The following is a 21,193-nucleotide window of genomic DNA, read 5'->3' as shown; positions in this document are numbered from 1 at the left end:
GTTTTGTCTTTTTTTTTTTAATACACCAGGCTTTCACATATGAGGTCAGGCTCATGCTCGTAGGCTCGGCCTGCTTTTAGTCGGCCATTCAGTGTAGATTATAAAATTTGAGCCCAATTCAACTTCGCCCAAGAATTTGTTCTATGAAACAAATAATACATATTTTATTTCATTTATATCCAAAAAAATATTTGAAAAATATTAAAGTAAAGTATATTTTTATTTTTGGAATAATAAAATAGTGTACATCACCTAGGGTGATTAATATACACTGAAGTTAATTTTTGATTCAAAATTTAATGGTCTTATATTGAACAACAAGATAGATGAAAATTAATTAAAAAATAAAAAATGGCGTGGACAAATTATGATGCTAAATTTGTTTGAAAACACGCGTTATATGATGAAAAGAGTGGACATCTTGACCACTTTTTAACGATGGAGAGAATCTTTTTCTAAATCATTCAAATTTGGATTTAAATTTTTGAAAGAGTCAATTCATTTGGAGTTGACCCTAAATATTTCAAATTAGAGCCAATTTATTTGAAGTTGACCCCAAATTCTGCTTAACTCGTTGACGTTTTTATTCACATAACTTGCTTTTTTGTCTACATTAAAAACGATTCTTTTGATGTTATGGTTAATGATTTTGCAACATACAATTAAGGCTCGTATTGATATTGCAATTAAAGGTCTTCACAAATCATAATCCTCCCTTTATTCCTCAACCCTTTCGGCTATTGCTTTGTTAGCAAGCAGTCACTTCATTTCCATTGTTATGGTCCAAACCCAATGATTTCATATACCTACTAATTATGGTATTGACTCCTTTAACTTCGAACAGGTGCTTTGTATTTGGTTTTTGGGCATTTCATTTTTTTATAAAAAATTGTAAGTAGTATTTACGTAAAGCAGAATTGTCATGTACGCATGAATCGTACGGGCTGGCACCGACAGTTGCATTGTGGTCCGACTTCTGCCGCACGTAGTCAGTGCTATTTGGGTTTAATTATTCGGAGGGGATCGTGGTTCGAAGCAGTGGAACACGCCTCTTCTGCCGCGTCTTCCCAAATATGCTCCTTTGTCAATATTCATCAGTTTGTCTTTCCCAATTCCTCGTCGACCCATTTTTCTTTTTCCTTTTAATTTTAATTATTGCCAATTTTTTTGTTATCAACTACTGCAGTACTGCAACTAGTATTAGATTCGACTATATCGAGAGTGTATGGAAAAAGCTTAAATGCTGACCCGGCTCTCCATATTTTTGAAGCTGACCGCTGCATGTTCCATTATAAAAAAATTGAAGTACTATATGAAGAATATGATTGGGAGATGAGATGGATTTGATGAGATGAGACGCCATTACCACGAAATATGAATTAAGAGGATTGCGTAGATGAGGGAGTTTTTGTCTGTTGAGTAATCAGTGTAAGCTACAGAACAAGTAGTGGACATGAAAAAAGTGATGGTAATCGAAATCAATTAATCCACCATCACTACTTTCGGCGGAAAGGGAAAGAACAAATTCTGTGGGCTCCTTGCACTGTACCTGGGTATGTCCACCGAGCAGGGAAACCAAATTGCTGTGATTTTGTTTTTCAATCCCTACCGCCAGTGAAATGAACAAAAGAAAAAAAAATTCAAAGATTTCGATGAGAAATTTTTATTAGCTGGATTGTAATTTGTTAATGCTACCGATTTTATAATTTTAAGAGATGTATCATATCTTAATTTATCGATTTTAGAGTGAAAATATATGATAAGAATAATTTATAAAGTTTTTTAATATTTTTCATTGGTGAGATAATGTTTTCTTATTGCTAATTAAGATTGAAATTTTATGGTTTTAAAAGACGTATCACGTCTTAATTTATTGATTTTACTCTATAAACACATGATAAGAATAATTTATAAGGTATTTCATTTTTCTTCCTTGATGATAAGATAATGCTTTCTAACTACTAATTAAGGCTGAAATTTTAGAAACACAATATTCTAAATTTGATCCAATTTTGTGTTGAATTTTCTTTACCTACTTGCTAATTCTGCAAATTAGTTTGTTAGCTATTTTACTATGTTTGTAAAGATTTATTTGGTAAATTATACTTATAATATCTAATTCTATTTATACTTTCTACATACATAAAAAAGGGAAGAACATATGATAGATTAAAAAAAAAAAAACCAAAGATTGAATTTTGAGATATGAATGCATTCACACATGAGAATTTGGAATAAGAGGATATTTATAACAATGAGGTCATGCAAGAGGATTAGGAATGGGGCTAAAGGCATGCACGCGTTGCTTTTAAGCCACGATTTGGAAAGTGAAACGGAATTTTTGAAGTCAAGAACGAATTAGCATTTAGCAACATACGATATAGTAGAAATATATATAAGAAAAAAGATACTCCCCACTTAGTAGCATAAGGAATATAGAATAATATTATTGCATTAAAACCAACGGTATAAATAAAAGGCAAGGAGCAGAAGAGTCATATAAACGAACGATAACGACGAAAAGAAAGGGGGTAAATATGAGGCCGGGCATTGTTTTAGTTGAAAGCAGAGCAAGGAAAGGCGGTGGTGGTGGTGGTGGTGGTTTCATTTTCTGGGTGGCTTTGGTTTCCTAAGGGGAAAGGACACCGCCGCTACCCGCTTTTACTATTCCATTATTATAACTAGTATCATTTCCTTTTTCTTCTATTTGTACTTTTTCAATAACATTCCCCAACATCAATCGTCACCTAGCTCCGCTCAACTTCATATATTTAAAACCCGAAAGGACTCTGTTTTCTTCTTCTTCTTTTTATTGGTTAGTATTTGTTTTTTTGGTTTATCGTATTTATCGAATATGAGAAAGGATAGGAGAACAAAGACGAAGGGAAGGGTATCGAGGATTGGAAGCTATGCGATTGCCTCTTCAATGAGAGATCATCCTCACCAACCCTGCATTACCTGCACTACTTTTAACATCCTCGCTCCCATTTACAAACGCCTTTCTCATAAGGTTTCTTTCTTTTTTGTTTCCTTTTTTACTTTCTTTTTCAATGATTCGACTACCCTTTTTTATTGATTGGTTTCGTTTTGCGTTTATGAATGGATTCAGGACCAGAACTGCCGTGAAAGCGATTACAGGGCATATTGGTTGGCCAGGAATCAACGGATATTGGATTCTTTGTTATACGAGAGATCTTCCATTATTTGTCTACAGGTTCCCATTTCAATTTCATACCATGTCTATATTATTATGTTATGATTATGAATCCGCAATCCCTTTTATTTCAACCCTTTTCTCTTTCATGATTTTGTTGATGTAGGAATTCTGGGTTGGGAATGAAGAGCTTGTTAATATGTATGAGAAGAGGCTAGGTGATGCTGGTTATCTTAATTTCAAGCTTGGACGTACCAACAACCGTGGTGATGGTACGTTTCACTCTCTATTCTCTTTTATCTTTTTAAAATTTTAATTGAGTAGGCTCTCTACGCGGCCGCCCGGCACATTATTCACCCACAGCCAAGTCACCAACCGTATAGGGCCTTGATTAGGATGGTGACAATCTTATTTCTTTTTTTCCCACCTAACGTAGATCTGGTGGACGCATACAAGGATTAGAGAACGTGATAATTTGGACAAGCAAAAGTGGGTTTGGGGGTAGGGAAAAAAATGACCACTTCGAAATCCAATTAGATATATCGAAACGGTCGACAAGATACTTGGTGGTATCTTAGGAACACTATGCTTTCTGTCTCTAATGATGTTGACACAAAAATTTTCCCAACTAAAGAGAAAAGGAGAAAAATAAAAAAGTAATAGAAGAAAGGGCATTTTTTTCAAGTTGAGAAAGGTACAAGTCTCATGAATTGGGTGTAGGGATGGGCCTTTTACACAAATGAAGCAGGTTGGGGTTGCTTTCTAATAACCTTTTTCTTTTTTCTTGAAATGGTCTTTAACTCTCTGTGGGCATTTGGAATTCCACTGTATTATGTGGACTACCCTGACAGGCATTGCTCATTTGTTCTGTGAGGGAGGAACTTTAAGATGTGGTGGGGTCTGGTCTTGCATGTTGACAGAAATTATTTAATGGTTACTTGTAGATTAAGCAATGAAGCAGTCCATTTTCTTCCATTCTAATTCTGTTGATTCCTTCTTGTCCTGACATAACCTTGTTTCTGTTGGAGACACCAGGTCTGTTGACTGCCGTGCATAAGGACTATTTTAGAGTTATTAACTACAGGGAATTGCTATTCAATGACTGTGGAGACCGTGTTGCGCAGTTGTTACATGTTGAGTTGGCGACCCCTGCTTCACAATACAGAAACAATGATACTTGCCAAGAAATCCTAATTGTGAATACCCATTTGCTTTTTCCTCACGATTCAAGTTTGTGCATAGTACGATTGCATCAGGTAAAAACAACCTTCAGTTCATATTAAAGCAGAAATTGTTCACTAAATTCTTTTTACTTATTTTGATAACTGTCGTATATTTGGCAGGTCTACAAAATCTTGCAGCATGTGGAATCTTATCAGAAGGAATACAAACTTAATCCTTTGCCAATTATACTTTGCGGGTGAGTACATAATTTGTTTTCTTTTAGTTTGGACTAAATACTGATATCTTACCGTCGTACAGCAATACTAATTTGTTTCTTTTCTTGCTCATTTCCCACAGTGACTGGAATGGAAGCAAGCGTGGGCACGTTTACAAGTTCCTTAGGTCCCAGGGCTTTGAATCGTCATATGATACCGCTCATCAGTACACCGATGCAGATGCACATAAGGTGAATATCTTTACGCTCCTACTAGGACCACATTAATGTCCCTATTCCTTTTGCAAATCTTTTTAGTCAAAGCTAATATAGATGCCTTGTAATTCGCTTATATCTTCCATATTTTAAAAACAGTGGGTTAGCCACCTCAATCATCGGGGAAATGTATGCGGTGTGGATTTTATATGGCTTCTCAATCCCAATAGATATCGTAAGCTGCTGAAAACAAGTTGGAGTGAAGCAGTCTTTGGCATGTTCAAGGTCAGAAGCTTTACATTGTTGTTCTATTTCCTTCTCCATCCCCCTGTTCACCTTCCTTATGACTATAGAGTTTAGGGTGATATTCTATTTTTTATTTGTAGATTTATAAGCTTTCAGTGACCAAAAAAAGAAAGTAACTAAGTTTAAAATGGGCATCATTATTCACTTGTAGAACTTATTTCATATACATCATCTCTATCAAACAACTGTTAATTGAAATGCTAATCACTCTTATCAATTTTGAAATTTGAACACTGATTTTGGGAGAAAGGATCAGAAGTGACCTTTATGCCTTGAGAATCTAAACACAGGACACCATGTCCTTGTTCAGGGGATGCTTTCATCCTCTACTCTCTTATTGAACTTACAGGAACTTGCAACTTGAAAGATGGTATAAGGTGACTAGAAAACTTGTTAATGTGCTTCCCTGACCTGTCTAATATTGTGAAATTTGATTTCTGCTCAAGATTTCTCATTCTTTGATTGGAGTTTTGTGGAGTTAGTAATTGCTCCCTGGTTGTTGTTCATTTTAAGCTGGAATACGAGAAAATCTGCCTGATTTCTGTGTCTTGTTTATTATCTCCATGAATCCTAGAGGAAAAGTGTACCTAGTCAAGGAAAGAAAACAGACTTCAGGAATACTTTTATCTTACAGTGGATATTCTTTTACAGAATCAACTAAGGAAAGCCTCACTGACAGAAGATGATGCATTTGCTTTTCTTAAGGCTGACAATGATGGGGATTACGTTACCTACCCAGGTTTTTGTGAAGCTCTTCGACAGGTATGGAACTTTCATTAAATTGGGATGTTAAACTTATTTCTGGTCATTTCATTATCTTGTTGCGTATATGAGGATAAAAATAGTCCAATGTTCCGTCTTTCTACAGCTTAATATAACTGGTCATCGCCATGGACTAAGTGTTGAAGAGACAAAGGACTTGTGGGTTCAAGCAGACATTGATGGAAACGGTGTTGTTGATTATAAAGAATTTCAGGTAACTCTTATGGAACTTTGTCTTAGGTGTTCGCTCTTATTGCATGAAAAGCACACTGGTGCTTCCATAATATTGGTAAAAAAATTTGAGGGTTTTGGCATTATGTCAGTGTTCCAGGGTATTTGATCTTCATAGTCTGTCTGATGAACCAAATAGGTTGCTTATGCCAATTATGTGTATGTCTCTGAGTCTCTGTAATTATATTCTTAATTCAGAGAGCTCTGCATAAATAATGTACCCAGTATTGAAAAACAACCACCGCTAGTTAGCTTATCTCCTAGAATTGTGTTTTTACACAGTGGTTTAACTCAAATTGCCGTTAAGTCCATTGGGCAGATTTATTATATCTAATGCAAATGCTGTGAAATAATGACTTTGCAGCAGCGAATCTGGAAACCTACATGGTCAGAGCATAGAGACAGCAACGAATCCGTGGATGGTAAGGAGCAAGCTATTGGTTTTAGTGTGAAGAACGCAGTCCTATTCCCTCCAGAGGTGGAAAAAGGAAGGTGGCCTGATAATTATTCTCTCTCCGATCACGCACGACTTACAGTGGTGTTTTCACCAATAAGAATGCCATGTTCCCAGTTGACATCTTGATAAAATCTGAGATGCAACGTGACTTAGATGTAAATTCAGTAAGTGCACAGAAATGAAAGCTTAAATGAAGAAAGTGCAAAGGCACGGGCAGTTTGTGCTGTTCATGCTTAAGATAGCCATCGGAGTGTTTCAGAGAGAGCTTGAAATCTTTGTGATGCAACTATTCTCCATGATTCCTGCAATACTTTTTTCATCATGCTCAAGAATATCAACTCTCTCACACTATCAAGTAGGGGACTCCTGTGCCGACCGTCTCAGCAACATGAATTTTAACGGCTTTCCCATCAATGGCCATTCTGTTGGCCATTGGCAGATTGGACAAGCTATGCCATGTCTAACTCTTATTATGCTCCAGTTGTACCTCTGATTTCCCATTAAACAGGGAAACGGAAAAGAGAAAGGAACGAAAGTTTATATGTATAGTTTTCATTATTAAACCTAGGCAGGTAGCAATCACTCTTTTGTAGTACAGTGAGTACACCACTTTAGGACATATTGTTGTATATGGACTGCAACCAGGATGGATGTAAAGCAGATTTTTCTTTGTCGTGAAGAATAGAGCAGTAACAATTACCATTTGTGCAGTTATGTACCTTGGGGTTTCTTTTTTGCATCTTAATGAGTTCTGTTTCCAAAATCCGGACTGAGGGAGGGCAAATTGTTATTTCATATAAGAATGGAGAACTGGCATTCACATTTGTAGGTTGACGAGGATGCTGTCTTCTCTTCTTAGTTTCCTGGTTACTGGAGCTGGCAAATGACATGGGCAGTAATCTAGAGTAGTCCAGACTATCATTGTGAAGCATGTAATCATGGAAACCTCCATATTACTAGGTAAGAAAGATAAAGTTGACATGTAGGTAGCCATATTGACTAGGAATCCATTATTTTTGATGATTTGAGAACATTAACACAAACTCCAAGCCCTTTTTAGTTTTTTTTTTTTTTAATTTGAAAGGTGATGATGAAGAATCCAATGTATACTTTCCTTTCTATATTCTAGTGAGTAAAATAAAAAAGGGCAAAACGTAAAATAAACTTAATGGTGCTTGATGAGCTCCTATCCTAACTCTTTGTCTTTCCCAAAAAGAAAGGAAAAAATTGTATTGAAAATCTAATGCACAGAGACAATTGTGAAGGTTTTAAAACTTTTTTGGGATTCCTTAGCCTCTTTCTTTGGAACAGATTTGAATGTCAATGTATGTATTATTGGAGTGCGCTGAGCTGGGAACCTTTGCATTAGTCTGTTAATTAGTTAACTTGAAGCTTTTGGGGTTCTTGGGGTTTAGAATATAATGGAATCATGAGAAAGCAAAGGGCCCACATTTTGGGTTTTCCTTTTCTGCAAAATGTGTGCCAATTTCCACGAAACACTTTTTGGGTGTTCACACTTGACTCTGTTTTAGTGACAAAAGCCAAAAAGTGTTTGAGTTTTTTTTTATGGGAAATCAGAGGTGGGAGTAAAAGAACAGAAATTTTAATATGCTTATTGATGATAGACCCTTTGCATCCAAATTGTTTTTTTTTTTTTTTTTTTTGGTTTGAAATAAATAGAGTTTCAGCAAGAAACTTGTAATTGTACACTCGTATTAACACCTTTGTGTTCTAATTAATAAGTGGCAACAATAATAGTATCTAATAGGGGTATAATATTTATAAAAATAAAAAGGACAAGAACAATAGAGAGGGCCTAACCAGGTGGAGAATGTATTATGGAATACGACTCACGTCAATCCTTCTCGAAGCTCCAACCGCATTAAAGAATTAAGAAAACTAACGTTTAAAAACAAAATTGGAGGAAGTAGGTCCTATAAAAATAAAATAAAGTAAAGTTCGTAGTACCTTCACATGTTGCCACGTAATCATGTAGACCCCACGCTTTTGATTATGACACAGCTTCCACATGTCAAAACCTGGTTCGCTGGCTTACTCAATTCTCCACTTGGCATCGGCGAATCCGCCCCTGAGCAGCTGGAAAATTACGCCCTTGGGACACTAGCAAGTAGCAACAACGAGGACAGAAAAGGAAATATGGGGTTGGAAAATGGCACAACGGTAAACGCACAGCACTAGCAGGGAAGGGGCGTACAAATCCTACGCGGAATATCCGACTGGAACGCGGGTAAATTGAAAATAAATGGCGATGACTTTCTGAGTTCCTTCCTAACCTTCATATCCTTGGAAGCCACAAAGGAAAGCTATGGGCCACCCTCCTTTCCCTTTAAACTCTTCTTAACCAACTCTTCCATTTACAAATCCCCCTTTGAATCTTCTCTTGCTCCTCTCCCTTTTTTCCTTTCCATCATTTTTAGGGTTATCCTTTTTTTTTTCTTCTAAAAATCTCCCAGACTATCCTTTTTTTTTTTGAAGGTTTGAACGAGATTTTAGCATGGCTGCTCTGTCACTGAATTCACTCCCAGTCGGATTCCGGTTCCGACCAACCGACGAGGAATTGATCGATTTTTACTTACGGTCGAAGATAAACGGGAATAGAACTGATGAGGTTGGAGTCATTCGTGAAATCGATGTTTGTAAATGGGAGCCGTGGGATTTGCCTGATTTGTCCGCTATAGCGACTCGTGACCCGGAGTGGTTTTTCTTTTGCCCACTCGACCGAAAGTACCCCAACGGCAACAGGCTCAACAGGGCTACCGAGGCTGGTTACTGGAAGGCTACGGGGAAGGATCGCAAGATTAAGTCTGGGTCCAGCTTGATCGGCATGAAGAAAACTCTGGTCTTTTACACCGGCCGGGCTCCTAGAGGAAAGCGAACCAACTGGGTTATGCACGAGTACCGTACTACCCTTGATGAACTTGATGGCACCAAGCCCGGACAGGTTCCTCCTTTCTTTTCTTACTTGTGTTTTGTTTGAATTTCAGTTTCTGTTTAGTTTGACCTTGTTATCATGATCATGGAAAATGAAGATCAATTTTGTCATATCGATCGGGGAAATTAGTTGACATCGTGAATTCTTTGATATGGTAAATGTTTTAGTACAAGATTAGTTATGGGAGTCCTTTTGCATCAATTTCTGTTTATTAAGTTGTTTGATGGTTATGTGTTTGTACACAATTGCTAGGGTTTATGTATATGATCGGTGGGTCAATTGTGATGATGTGTTGAAGTAGTTGCTTGATTTACTAGTATTGATCATTTGATTATAGTTTTTCTCATATTCATTGTTTCCGCTTTCTACGTTTGCAGAATGCCTTTGTAATTTGTCGTCTATTCAAGAAAGACGATGAGACCATTGAAGATATAAATGGTGATGAAGTTGATCCTGCTCTATTGACTCCTGCGGAAGACATGCAGTCTGAGTTAGTAGTGCCTCAAGACTCTCCTGTGGTGGAAGGGGAAGCTGAGAAACTTCCCGTGAGTAGTGAAACTTATCCTGTGGGTTTGCCAAATGAAGTGATTTTTAATGCAGTTGCACCCATATTAGAGTGCAACAGCATTGATTATAAAGCTTATGGTGTAACAGGTCAAGTGGCAGATATAGCACCTGCAGAGGTGAGAAAAAGAAACTGGATTTGAATTTATATTTTGCAATCATTGCTGTAGTACTTATGTTGTTCAATTTCAGGTGGATCCAATTGTAGAAGCCCTGAGCCAGTTTTATGATCCCATGCCGGATTCACTGTACTGCAAACTCTTTTCTCCATTGCACTCACAGATTGAAGCAGAGCAGGCACCTTGGATGTTTAATCATGTTGGGAACAGTTTCAGTGGGGTGGTGATTGAGCATGGCACAAATGAAAATGATGCTGATATTTCTGACTTCTTAAATGATATCCTAAAAAATCCAGATGAATGCTGCAGTGATGACTCTGGCAGTCAGAAGAATTCAACTATTGAAAGTGAGACCCCTAGGGCCATGGCCATTGGTAAGGATGGATCAGGTAGCGAATCAGATGCCGAAGTGGCCCAAGTGCTGGTGAGTAGAAGCTAGCTAGTTACACATTGTTTATCATATACTTTTGTTAGTTTTCTCATTGAGCATTGTAGTTCGTCAAGATGCATTCAAATGTTTTTGCTCATGATGCTCTCATGATCATGGTATGATGTGCATGTGCCAATGCATTTATATGTACATAACTGATTTTCATATTTGCATCTTCAGGCATTAGGTACATTTTTTCATTAAAAATGTAAATTTCATTTCTATAAACAAGAATTTTCCTTTGAAACAGCTGGGGACAGAAACTGCCAACAGAGGAGGGGCTCCTTTAGAGATTAAAGCAACTGCACAAGATTGCACAATTCTGAACCCCAAGCAGGACGTTAACTTTTCTGGCACAGGGCCATTCTTTAATGTGTTGAATAGTAATGGAGAATTGAGCAATACAACTTGTAATGTTGATAATGCTATCACTGGAATCAGGATTAGATCTCGCACTGCTCGAAGTCAACCGGACACTGAGAACTCTATGACACAGGGTAATGCACCGAGAAGAATACGTCTGCAGTGTCAATTTCAAGTTGGCCCACTTTACTGTGGCAATGCCATGAATGACTGGAGTAGTGAAGAGAAAGAAGATAATTCAAAACCAGTTTTTAAAGAGGTGAGAAGTTTGTAACTGATGCTTGTATAAAAACACTACCACATCAAGATATAGATTGGATCTTATTAAGTTGTCTTTTGCAGGAGGTAAAAGTTGTGGAAGAGGATATCACTGTTGGTGGCACCATGGATGAACCCCAGGAAATATCCCTTTCTGGGTCAAGCAAAAACAGTATTTTGAGGTCAAAGAGCATTGTTTCAGTTTGCAAAGAGATTCAATCTCGTTGCTTGAAGAAGTTTTCAGCTCGTAGCTCACATAAACGATTTGCTGTTATTTTTCGGGTAGCTGTGATGTCAATCTTGTTTATAATTTTGGTTAGCTCATTGAATGTCTTGTAATTTGAAGCTCCTTATTTCCTTGTGTATAGTTGACTCACTTCACTTTGAGGCCCTGCAGTAGTTAGGGCTGCGGCAATGATTTTGTTTGAGTACTAACATTTGTGTATGACTAATATATCTATTTAGTGCAATATTCATGGCATCTGTCTGTCTGTCTCTCTCTCTCTCTCTCTCTATATATATATATATATATGTATATGATTATCAATCATCAGAATGACCTACAAACGGTCATATACGCAAGAACCTTTGTAGAGAAATCGAAGGGTCAATCGATCATCAGTACGCTCAATGGAAGAGCTTCCGTGAAGCAATATGCAAAAATCGCTTAGTAGCAGTTGTATGTGGATGTGTATGTATGTATAGTTGGTAATTAACTATAAAAGCATAATCATAATCCAAACTGCATTTTGTCTGTAGAGAGGAAACCAAAACTAGATATGGCGTGAGAGAGGCTCGAACTCTCGACCTCAGGATCACTCTTTAAGCTATGAGACCTACGCGCTAGCCAACTGCGCCACCACCCCTGAATGAAATTTAAACAAAAGTCAAATTTAAAAGATTTTTTTCTGTTAAAATGAACGATAATTTGAAATAACATTTGTTCGGTTTTTTCATTTAATGACTAATGAGTGTGCAAAGGCTACAACCGACAACTAAGATGGGTCACTAACTTTGATCTGCCATGTTTTGCTCTCTATGCTTTTCTCCGTTACTTACCTCTCGGCAAAACATGGCAGACATGACCAAGATTACGGAGATAAACTCTTGAGTTCAGCCCAGCAAGAGAAAGATTGGTTAGTTTCCATCAAGAGTCAAATCCATGAAAACCCCGAACTCCGCTCCCAAGAATTCAACACCAGTGCTCTTATCCGCAAACAACTCGATCAACTTGGTGTCCCTTCCGGTTGCCAGGACCGGTATTGTCGCCCATATTGGCTCTGGTTCTAAACCCGTTGTTGCTCTTCAAGCTGACATGGACGCTCTTCCCATTCAGGTGACCCTAAAATTAGCAACCCTTTTCTTCTTTTTACCATATTCATGTGATCATCACAAATGTATTTCTTTTGTTGCGTTAATGATTCTATAGGAGCTCGTGGAATGGGAGCATAAGGGCAAAATAGATGGCAAAATGCATGCATGTGGGTACGATGCATACACTACCATGCTCCTTGGTGCTGCCAAGTTGCTTAATCAACGCAAAAATAGCCTTAAGGTTCGCTTTGATTTCCAATCTTCATAACTGTTAATCTCTACTGGCTGGATGTGTAGTTGAATTAGTTATCTTTTCATGATTAAAAAGAAAAGCTTAACTCATTGGGTATAGATTGGCATCCCAAAAATGGGAAATTACCGGCGGCCAGGAAGATATAATTATGCTTTGGGTATATAATACAAAAGGGTGTATAATACAAGTTCTATTTGTTAAAGTTTGGGATAAGGTTCAAATATATCACTCTACTTTGGGTGATGGATCAAATTTACCACTCATTTTTGAATGAGTGCAATTTCATCATTATGCTTTGTAATTTGGTTAAAGAATAGTTAAAAATTAATGGTGAAAAAATATTCCCTTAGAGAATAAAGGAATACTCTACAAAATATTCTTAATTTGACTATTTTGAACCAAATTAGCAAGTACAATGATAAAATTGCAATTTGTTAAAAAATGAGTGGTAAATTTGATCCATTTCCTTAAGTACAGTGATAAATTTGGACTTTATCCTTTAAATTTTAAAACTTACTTTAAGTGGAATGATTTCTCTTTTATATGCCATTGAAGGGAACTGTCAGACTACTTTTTCAACCTGCAGAAGAGACAAGTGCTGATGCGTCTCAAATGATAAGGGATGGTGTTGAAGCAATATTTGGAATGCACATTGATTGCACAATTCCCACAAGAAGCATAGCATTGGTTTCAGGGCCATTGTTAGTTGTTGTAAGCTTCTTTGAAGCGAAAATAGGAGTTGGTGGGCGTGCTGCAAAGCCCCATTATTCCATAGATCCAATACTTGCTGCATCCTTTGTAATTTTGGCATTGCAACAACTAATCTCTCGAGAAGTTGATCCACTCCATAGTCTAGTATGTTCCAATTTTTCTATCTAGGTGTTCATGTGATCTTCTGGTCTCGATCTTGCTATAAATGCATGAAACTTTATGGACCAAGCTGCTTGATAACTTTGAAAATAACTAGATACAAATTCCTTGGATTTACTCAATTTAAAGCCTTCAACATGATTTGTATCTGATCTGAGAGTTCCACCATCTCAACAATTGTAAAATTTACTCCTTCAGTGCTTCATTTTATGCAAAACAACTCTTGTTTTTTTTGGTCAAAAAGAATACATTGCCAAAAAGTAGTGGCAAAGTGTGTTTCTCATTTGTAGTAACTTGTAGAGGAATGTTTCATGCCTATTTGACAAATTTGATATCTATCATTGGTTTGGATAGTAAATAATGCATATATAGTAACTAAAGTACATTAAGCATCCAATGCAACTTAATGCTGATGCTTTACTTTTTGCTCTAAGGTGTTGTTTGTTACCTGTATCAGAGGTGGGTTTACATTCAATGTAATTCCATCATATGTTGAATTTGGGGACACTATGAGGAGTCTCACCATTGAAGGCTTGCATAAACTCCAACAAAGGTTCAAAGAAGTATACAACAATACTCAACCTTTTTAATTTTGGTTCTGATAAACAATACCATAATGAATCATAATTTTGCAACAAAAACCAGTTAAGAAAATCCTTACATGTCCACTGTTCTTAGGTTTTTTTGCCCTTTGCAACATTTTACTAACATATCACATATATTTTATTCTCTTTGTAAAGTAGATGATTTTTCCCAACCCTTTGATTTTATCCTTTCTTCCTGCTCTTTTACTCAAGCATTTCATAGATCATTCTCTTTTCCCTATTTCTTTTTAAAGGAGACTTTACATATTTGTTAGTTCTACTTTTTCCTTTTTTTTGCCTTGCTGTGATGTTATCCCCTGAACCATATATCTGAAATAAAGATCTAACTTCCTTGTTCTCATTGTTCCAAGTCTGTCGTTTTTTGTCTACAAAGAGCACTCCCTGCTAGCATATTGTATAGGTGTTCTGGGAATTATTATTGTAGTTTGGTGCTTTGTTGAGAACATTGTTTTCTAATATCGTGGCCACTTTCAGGTCTTATTACATTTTCGATCTAATTTCCTAATTTCTTGGCTGACTGCCCATTCGGTTGTTTTATTAAACAAAGTGAAAGATATTAGTTTGCATTCATGCTTAGTCTTGCTTATATAATCCTGACTTGTTGTAGGTTATAAAAGGATAAGCAGCCTTACACAGATGTAATGCTTATATAGACATGAAAAAAAAAAAGATTACCCAACTTATGATGCTGTTGTGAATCATAATAGCTTGCATTAATAAGTTCAGAAGATTGGTGGGCTTTTGCTTGACCTTGAGAATGTCAAGGTGGGCTACAAGGGTATGTGTCACGAACTATACTTCTTTATTTAAATATGTGATAGTTTGTGTGACGCTTGAGTAAATACTTCCATGCAAGTCAGTGAATAACTCATTTATATCTTTACTAATGAGGCAGTCCAATAATTTGTCGACTGCTCATCTCTTATAAAGAGTTTACGAGAGTTTACAAGTATTTCACTAATAGCCATTATAATGCTTGAGATCGGGACATCTCTTTAAAGACTTAACAAGAATTTTTACAAATGTAACCAAATGCTATTACAATGTTTGACAAGGGGAACATCTCTCTTAGAAGCATAAAAGACTTAAACTCCTAGGAAATTCTACCCTGTCATAGCCCTATACAAGGTTGGCTCATGACATCCTCCTTCACTCAATTTGTCGACGTCTTTGTTAACTGGTTGGCTTGAAATTCTTCAATCTTTTGCTTGAAGGCTTGTAAGTCGACTTCTTTCTTCTAAGTGATTTCATATGGCCCCAAACCTTCCCATTTCACTAGATACTCCTGTGTTGGTCGTCTATTGATTATCGTCGTCCTCCCTGTTAGAATCTTCTATATTCTGCGCTATGATAATGGCTTGGTGCTGATGGCGGCTCTAGTGGCTTGACTCTTACTTGCATCTGTTGGATCTGCATGAAACGGCTTCAGGTTGCTTACGTGAAACACAGGGTGTACCTTTATCCTCTTGGACGGATTAATCTTGTAGGAAATCTTTCCCATTTTTGTAATAACCGATACTGGATTTTCATACTTTCGCACTAGTCTTCAATCTCTTTTCCTTATGAATCGGAGTTGTTTGGGTACCAACTTCACTAACACCAGGTCTCCCACTTTAAAGTGTTGCTCTCTTCTACCTTTATCTGCCCACTATTTCATGCGACTAGAGGCTTTCTCTAAGTAAGCTCTGACGATTTTAGTGTTTTGTCTCCATTCCTTAGCAAAGTTGAATGCTCGAGGATTCTTTCTGCTATATGACTTTATTAAGGTATAGGAAAGTCTAGGCTGTTATCTAATGACGACTTCAAAAGGGGTTTTATTAATGGTTGAGCTTTTTTGCGAATTAAAACATAGTTGAGCCACGACTAACAGGTTGGGCCAATTCTTCTAATTCGTTTGTACAAAATGTTGTAGATATTCTTTTAGTAACTCATTGAAGCGTTTTATCTGGCTATCTGTTTGTGGGTGATAATTAAAAGATATGTTGAGTTTTGACCCCAATAGCTTGAAAAACTCTTGTTAGAAGAACCTGATAAACCTTAGATCCCTAGCATTGATAATACTCTTAGAAACACCTCAATATTTTACCACATGTTTAAAAATCGTACGAGCTGTTCATTTTGCAAAACCAAACTTTTGCATCGAGATGAACGTTGCGTACTTTGAGAAACAATCTACCACTACCAGGATCGCTGTTGTATCTCTTACTCTGGGAAGCCCTACTATGAAGTCTAGAGAAATAGTTTCCCATGGTTTGGTCGATACTTGTAAAAGTTCGATCATTCTTGCAGGTCTTTGTCTGTGTACTTTGTCTTGTTGGCAAATGAGGCATGTGTTAGTATAGTCCATCATATCCTGCCGCATATGAGGTGAATAGTACTTTGTTTTAGTAGTGCAATGGTTTGTTGCTAGCCTGGCTGCCTTGTCGAAAGGGTGTCGTGACATTCTCGCATCAACTTTTACTTTAACTCTCTCACTCTTTGAATAAATATGCGTGGTCCTTTTATTAGTAAGAGTCCATTATTCATCCAAAAGTATTTCAACTTTTCACTCTCCACCAATTTTATAATGGCGATTGCTTGGGGATCTTGATTTAAGTTTTCTTCAATCAAATTATGGATATTTATCGTCACTTTATGGGTTATCATTGGCGCAATCACTTTAAGAGCCGCGAATTTGGCCTTCCTGTTGAAGGCATTTGTCGAATGGTTCACCTTCCCGACCTTATGCTTGAAGGAGAAATCAAACTTAACTAGGAACTCTTGCCATTTTCCCTACTTGCCTGTAAGTTTTGATTGGGTAAGGAAGTGACTTACGACGGTGTCATTGGTCTTAATTATGAATTGTGATCCTAGCAAGTAGTGTCGCTAAGCTTATAAACAATGAATCATTGCTAGTAATTTTTTTTCTTGTGCTGTGAATCTTCTCTAAACATTATTCAACTTATGACTTACAAATGCAACCGAGTGTCTTTCTTATAACAACACTCCTTTAAGGGCAAAATTCGATGCATTTGTATCTACCTCAAAGGGCTTTTCAATATTGGGGAGTGCTAAAACAAGTCTATCATCACCGTATCTTTCAGGTTTTCGAAAGCTCCTTGGCACTGTGACGTCCAACTCTACTTCTGTCTTTTTTTCAGCAAATCTGTAAATACCACTGCCCTTTATGAATAACATTTCATGAATCTTTGATAATAATATTCTAGCCTTAAGAACAAACGAAGCTCAGTTGTATTCTTAAGAGTGGCTTATTCTTTGATAGCCTTCACTTTCTGTATTTCCATCTGAATGTGCCCTTGTTCAATTATGTGGCCAAAGAATTGAATCTGGGTTTGCGCAAATGCACATTTCTCTTTTTTCACATACAATTGGTTGTCATGTAACTTTTGGAAAACTTGCCACAAGTGCTTTTAATGCTCCTTTAAGGTTGAACTGTACTCCACGATAGCGTACAAGTAAATTACCACGAACTTGTTCAGATAGTCATGAAAAGCCTCATTCATTAACGTGCAAAAAGTGGCAAGAGCATTGGTTAATCCAAAAGGCTTAACAAGAAATTCAAATGCACCATACCGCGTCACACAAATGGTTTTCGATTCATTTCCCTTGATAACTCTTACTTGATAGTAGTTCGATCTCAAATATAATTTGGAGAAGTACTTTGCATGACTCAGCTAGTCAAAGAGGTCTGCAATAACATATGTTTATTCTTGATTGTGACTTTGTTCAGCGTCGGGTAATCCACGCATAATCTTAAATTCTCATTTTGCTTTTTCTGAAAAAGTAATAGGGCCTTAAATGGTGCCTTAGATGGTTGAATGAATCTGGTTTGAATCAGCTTGTCTAATTGCTTCCTTAGCTTTGCTAACTTTAGATGAGCCATCTTTTATGGCCTTTTTGCAAGCGACTTAACGCTTGAGAGTAATTCTATCTCATGATCTATAACTTGGCGAGGTGGTGGAACCTTAGGTAGTTACTTTGGCATCTTATCTTGAATTTCTTCCAAAACTAGCTGCACTCCCTCGAGTATTGGATTTGTATTATCTTTACCATTGTAGATAGGCATAGCTACATAGAAAGAGTATATTTTCTTGATCTTTTTCTTAAACTAGATAGTTGATATAATCTTCTTCTCACTCTTGGGTAGTATTGTAGCTGGTACCACACATGGTTATTCCCCGAAGAACATTAGACATTTTACAATAAAGAAAAAGATGGCTTATGCTTTCGTCATAAAATCTAAACCCAAGACAAAATCAAAAGTCATCTATAGTAGCTACTGTCATGTTCACCTTTTTTTCTCAAGAGCAAATCTTAACTTTTACATCTTTTGAGTTCCCCATAATAGCTAAAGCTGGTGAGTTAATTGCTTTTATTTGCCCAAAGTCTTTCTTAATTTTAAGATTGCATCCTTTTACCTCTCCTAGGGTGATGAAAGTGTCTAAGGCCCCTATGTCAATCATGGTTTTGGTTTTTTTTTTCTTATTCAATAACACTTCTACATACATTAGACCTTGTTGGGGCTCTTTTTCCATCATTTCTAATTGTGCTTGTGAGACGTTAAGAAAACGAATGGAACCTATTCTTACCGTCTCTTCTTTTACTTCTTCGATTATGGTGTGAGGTGGTGGTGTCTCAACATTGGCAGTGCATATCACACTGAGAGTTGCTCGGTGAGGATAATCAGCTACTCGATGTGGTTTTTTGCATAGAAAACAAGATGTCGGAGGTCGTGGCTTAAAGTTTCACGACTTGTTTATTCTCGATTAGGGTGAGTCTCTAATAGGTGGTCTCTTATTACCTTCCTTACTCGAGGGTTTGCTAACTCTCAAAAATTTTACCCTACTGTTTGAGCTAAAGTTGTTGGTCTTGGATGGAGGCTCATTCTTTTTGTTGGAGTTTTTACTATAACTAGTCAAGCCCTCGAAAATCGCCATTGTTGAAGTCGTATCTCGTATCTTTTATCGCTATAACTCCCTTCTTTTTCTTCCAATAGAACTTCTCCTTAGTATTTGTCATTGGCATTAGTTTGGAAGATTTTTTTGCCATCAAAAAGGATTTTAAAAGGAGCTAAATCCTATAGTTTTGATTTAAATTCTTCAACGGCTTTGGTTAGAGAGGATTCCTAACTCAGAGGATTTTTCTGTAGCATTTTTCTCAAAGGATTAGTATATTTTGAAAGTTTTGAGACAAAATCTCTGATATAGTTGACGTTGTCAAGAAATTGTTGAACTTGTTTTTGTGAGGTCTTGATCTAGAAATTTGAGCAATTCTTGTGAAATGTGAGGATTTGGCTGGTATTTCTGTTGGTTGATATGCATTTTAAGGAAATCAACTTCAGACATAAATATCTGTATTTTTTTTTTTGAAAGCATAACCTCATATTTTAATATCAATTCTATAAATTGTTGAAAGAGTTGAACATGGGCTTCTTCATCTGGGTTGAATAAGAGAATATCATCTATATAAATAAGGACCCAATCCATGATAGGTTGGAAAATTTTTATCGTGACCTTTTGAAATAGCGATGGAGCTGTTTTAAGCCCAAATGGTAGAACGGTTTATTATTAATGATGATTGGGTATGCAAAAACCTATGTTTAGTATATCTTTAGGACAAATAATTGCTAGAATCCTGCCTTGAGGTCAAATTTTGAGAAGATTCTTGCATGAGCAAGAGTTAAGAAGATTGAGCTTTTGTTAGGTACAGAAAAATTATCATCAAGAAGAAAATGATTGAGGGGCTAGTAATTGATAACTAATCTTAGTTTGCCCCTAACTTGTTCTACTATCTTGTGGACATAAAAAGCTTGGCATGCCCATTGGCAGTTCAAAGGCTCAATTAAGCCTTGCTATAGTAATTCATTGCATTCTTCTTCAATTAAATTTTGATGGTCTAGATACATACTTGAATGGCTCGCTTTGGTGGGGTTAATATCTTCATTAAGCTTGAATGGTAGCCTAAGAAAAAGTTCTAAGTTCTTCCATAAAGGATTGTTGTATTTGAGATGAAACTCTAAGTGAGAATTAGCACATGTTTTTTCCTTAAGTAGCTCGATTATCATTTGGCCTTGTTCATTTGGTTGTTGAAGAAAATATAACTTTGAGATTTGTACAAATGGTTTGAAAAAGTATTTGCACCTGATCCCATCTAGTAGAATCCTCAAATGTTGGCATTCATGATAGATGTCAAATCCGACAATTATGTCTTTTTCAAATAATTCTGATCCAACCATTTAGGCTGTGATGGAGCATTGGGGGAAGAACTAGATGGTGATAGACTTGTTGATCAAACGGGTGGTGAAGGTTTGATTTGAAGTAGTTTTGAAATACCTTTCATAAGCTATCCAGTATCCTAAGGGTAATATTTTTGGGTTTATCACTGTTTTTGCTATTCCTGTATCAAAAAAGGCTATTGTTGGGATCAACTGACTATATTTTACAAGTATATAAAAACTGGTATAGAAGGTATTGGTGGCTCAAGAAGATTTTGGATTTTCAATTGAGAAGGAAGATCATTTCAGGATTATATCATGGAAAAGTCTTTTGTTTTAGTGTCTGAATCTGGAGTAATAGTTTAGATGACAAAAAGAGTCTTATCTTTGGGTTCTTCTTTGATTGAGAAAATCGATTCTAGGTCATCCTCATTAGATTGACTTTTGTCTTTTGCTAGATTTCTTGAAATATCTTTGCGCCTTTTTTCTTATTGACGGGATGTTGTTTGTCAAAATGTCCTTGTTGGTTGCAAATAAAACACTTTGTTGACTTGGTTTTCCTTTTTAGGTAATTCTTTTTGAGATATCTCCACTTGGTCTTATATCTGCGATGAGGAGAAAATTTTCTGCATATCTTGTATTTTCTGAAATGTTTCCTTTTTTTTATCTTGCGATCACAATTTTGAGCTTTGTGGTATTTTATTTGCCAATATATTCTTGCACAGGCTTTGTCTAGCTCTTTGTTT

General features: G+C 36.6%; 2 protein-coding genes, 1 non-coding gene and 1 pseudogene across 4 annotated transcripts; 3 read left to right on the top strand and 1 right to left on the bottom strand.

The window, feature by feature from the left end:
• The first annotated feature begins 2,492 nt into the window (after positions 1-2,492).
• Positions 2,493-7,218, top strand: LOC18605881 (Calcium-binding endonuclease/exonuclease/phosphatase family). Its single transcript, XM_007039173.3, has 10 exons — positions 2,493-3,010; positions 3,110-3,214; positions 3,321-3,426; positions 4,190-4,410; positions 4,498-4,574; positions 4,676-4,784; positions 4,908-5,033; positions 5,706-5,816; positions 5,923-6,030; positions 6,412-7,218. Exons 1-10 carry the CDS (start codon positions 2,855-2,857, stop codon positions 6,628-6,630), a joined length of 1,338 nt encoding a protein of 445 aa, XP_007039235.1. The 5' UTR covers positions 2,493-2,854; the 3' UTR covers positions 6,631-7,218.
• Positions 7,219-8,780: 1,562 nt separating this feature from the next.
• LOC18605880 (NAC domain-containing protein 62-like) lies at positions 8,781-11,672 on the top strand. The gene is made up of 5 exons (XM_007039171.3): positions 8,781-9,466; positions 9,835-10,140; positions 10,214-10,564; positions 10,821-11,192; positions 11,276-11,672. The coding sequence occupies exons 1-5, from the start codon at positions 9,020-9,022 to the stop codon at positions 11,528-11,530; spliced, it is 1,731 nt and encodes a 576-aa protein (XP_007039233.3). The 5' UTR covers positions 8,781-9,019; the 3' UTR covers positions 11,531-11,672.
• Positions 11,673-11,971: 299 nt separating this feature from the next.
• Positions 11,972-12,057, bottom strand: TRNAM-CAU (transfer RNA methionine (anticodon CAU)). Its single transcript is given in 2 exon segments — positions 11,972-12,007; positions 12,020-12,057. It is a non-coding gene; the product is annotated as a tRNA-Met (tRNA).
• Positions 12,058-12,162: 105 nt separating this feature from the next.
• On the top strand, positions 12,163-14,950 carry LOC18605879 (IAA-amino acid hydrolase ILR1-like 5; annotated as a pseudogene). Its single transcript, XR_016025527.1, has 5 exons — positions 12,163-12,527; positions 12,621-12,746; positions 13,314-13,613; positions 14,063-14,191; positions 14,841-14,950. The product of XR_016025527.1 is annotated as an IAA-amino acid hydrolase ILR1-like 5 (transcript).
• Positions 14,951-21,193: the final 6,243 nt, after the last annotated feature.

Source organism: Theobroma cacao, chromosome 3 (genome assembly GCF_053813885.1).
Source record: "Theobroma cacao isolate CCN51 chromosome 3, ASM5381388v1, whole genome shotgun sequence".
Lineage (NCBI taxonomy): Eukaryota > Viridiplantae > Streptophyta > Magnoliopsida > Malvales > Malvaceae > Theobroma > Theobroma cacao.
The sequence above is the reverse complement of the archived record's forward strand: the minus strand, read 5'-3'. Positions and strand labels throughout refer to the sequence as shown.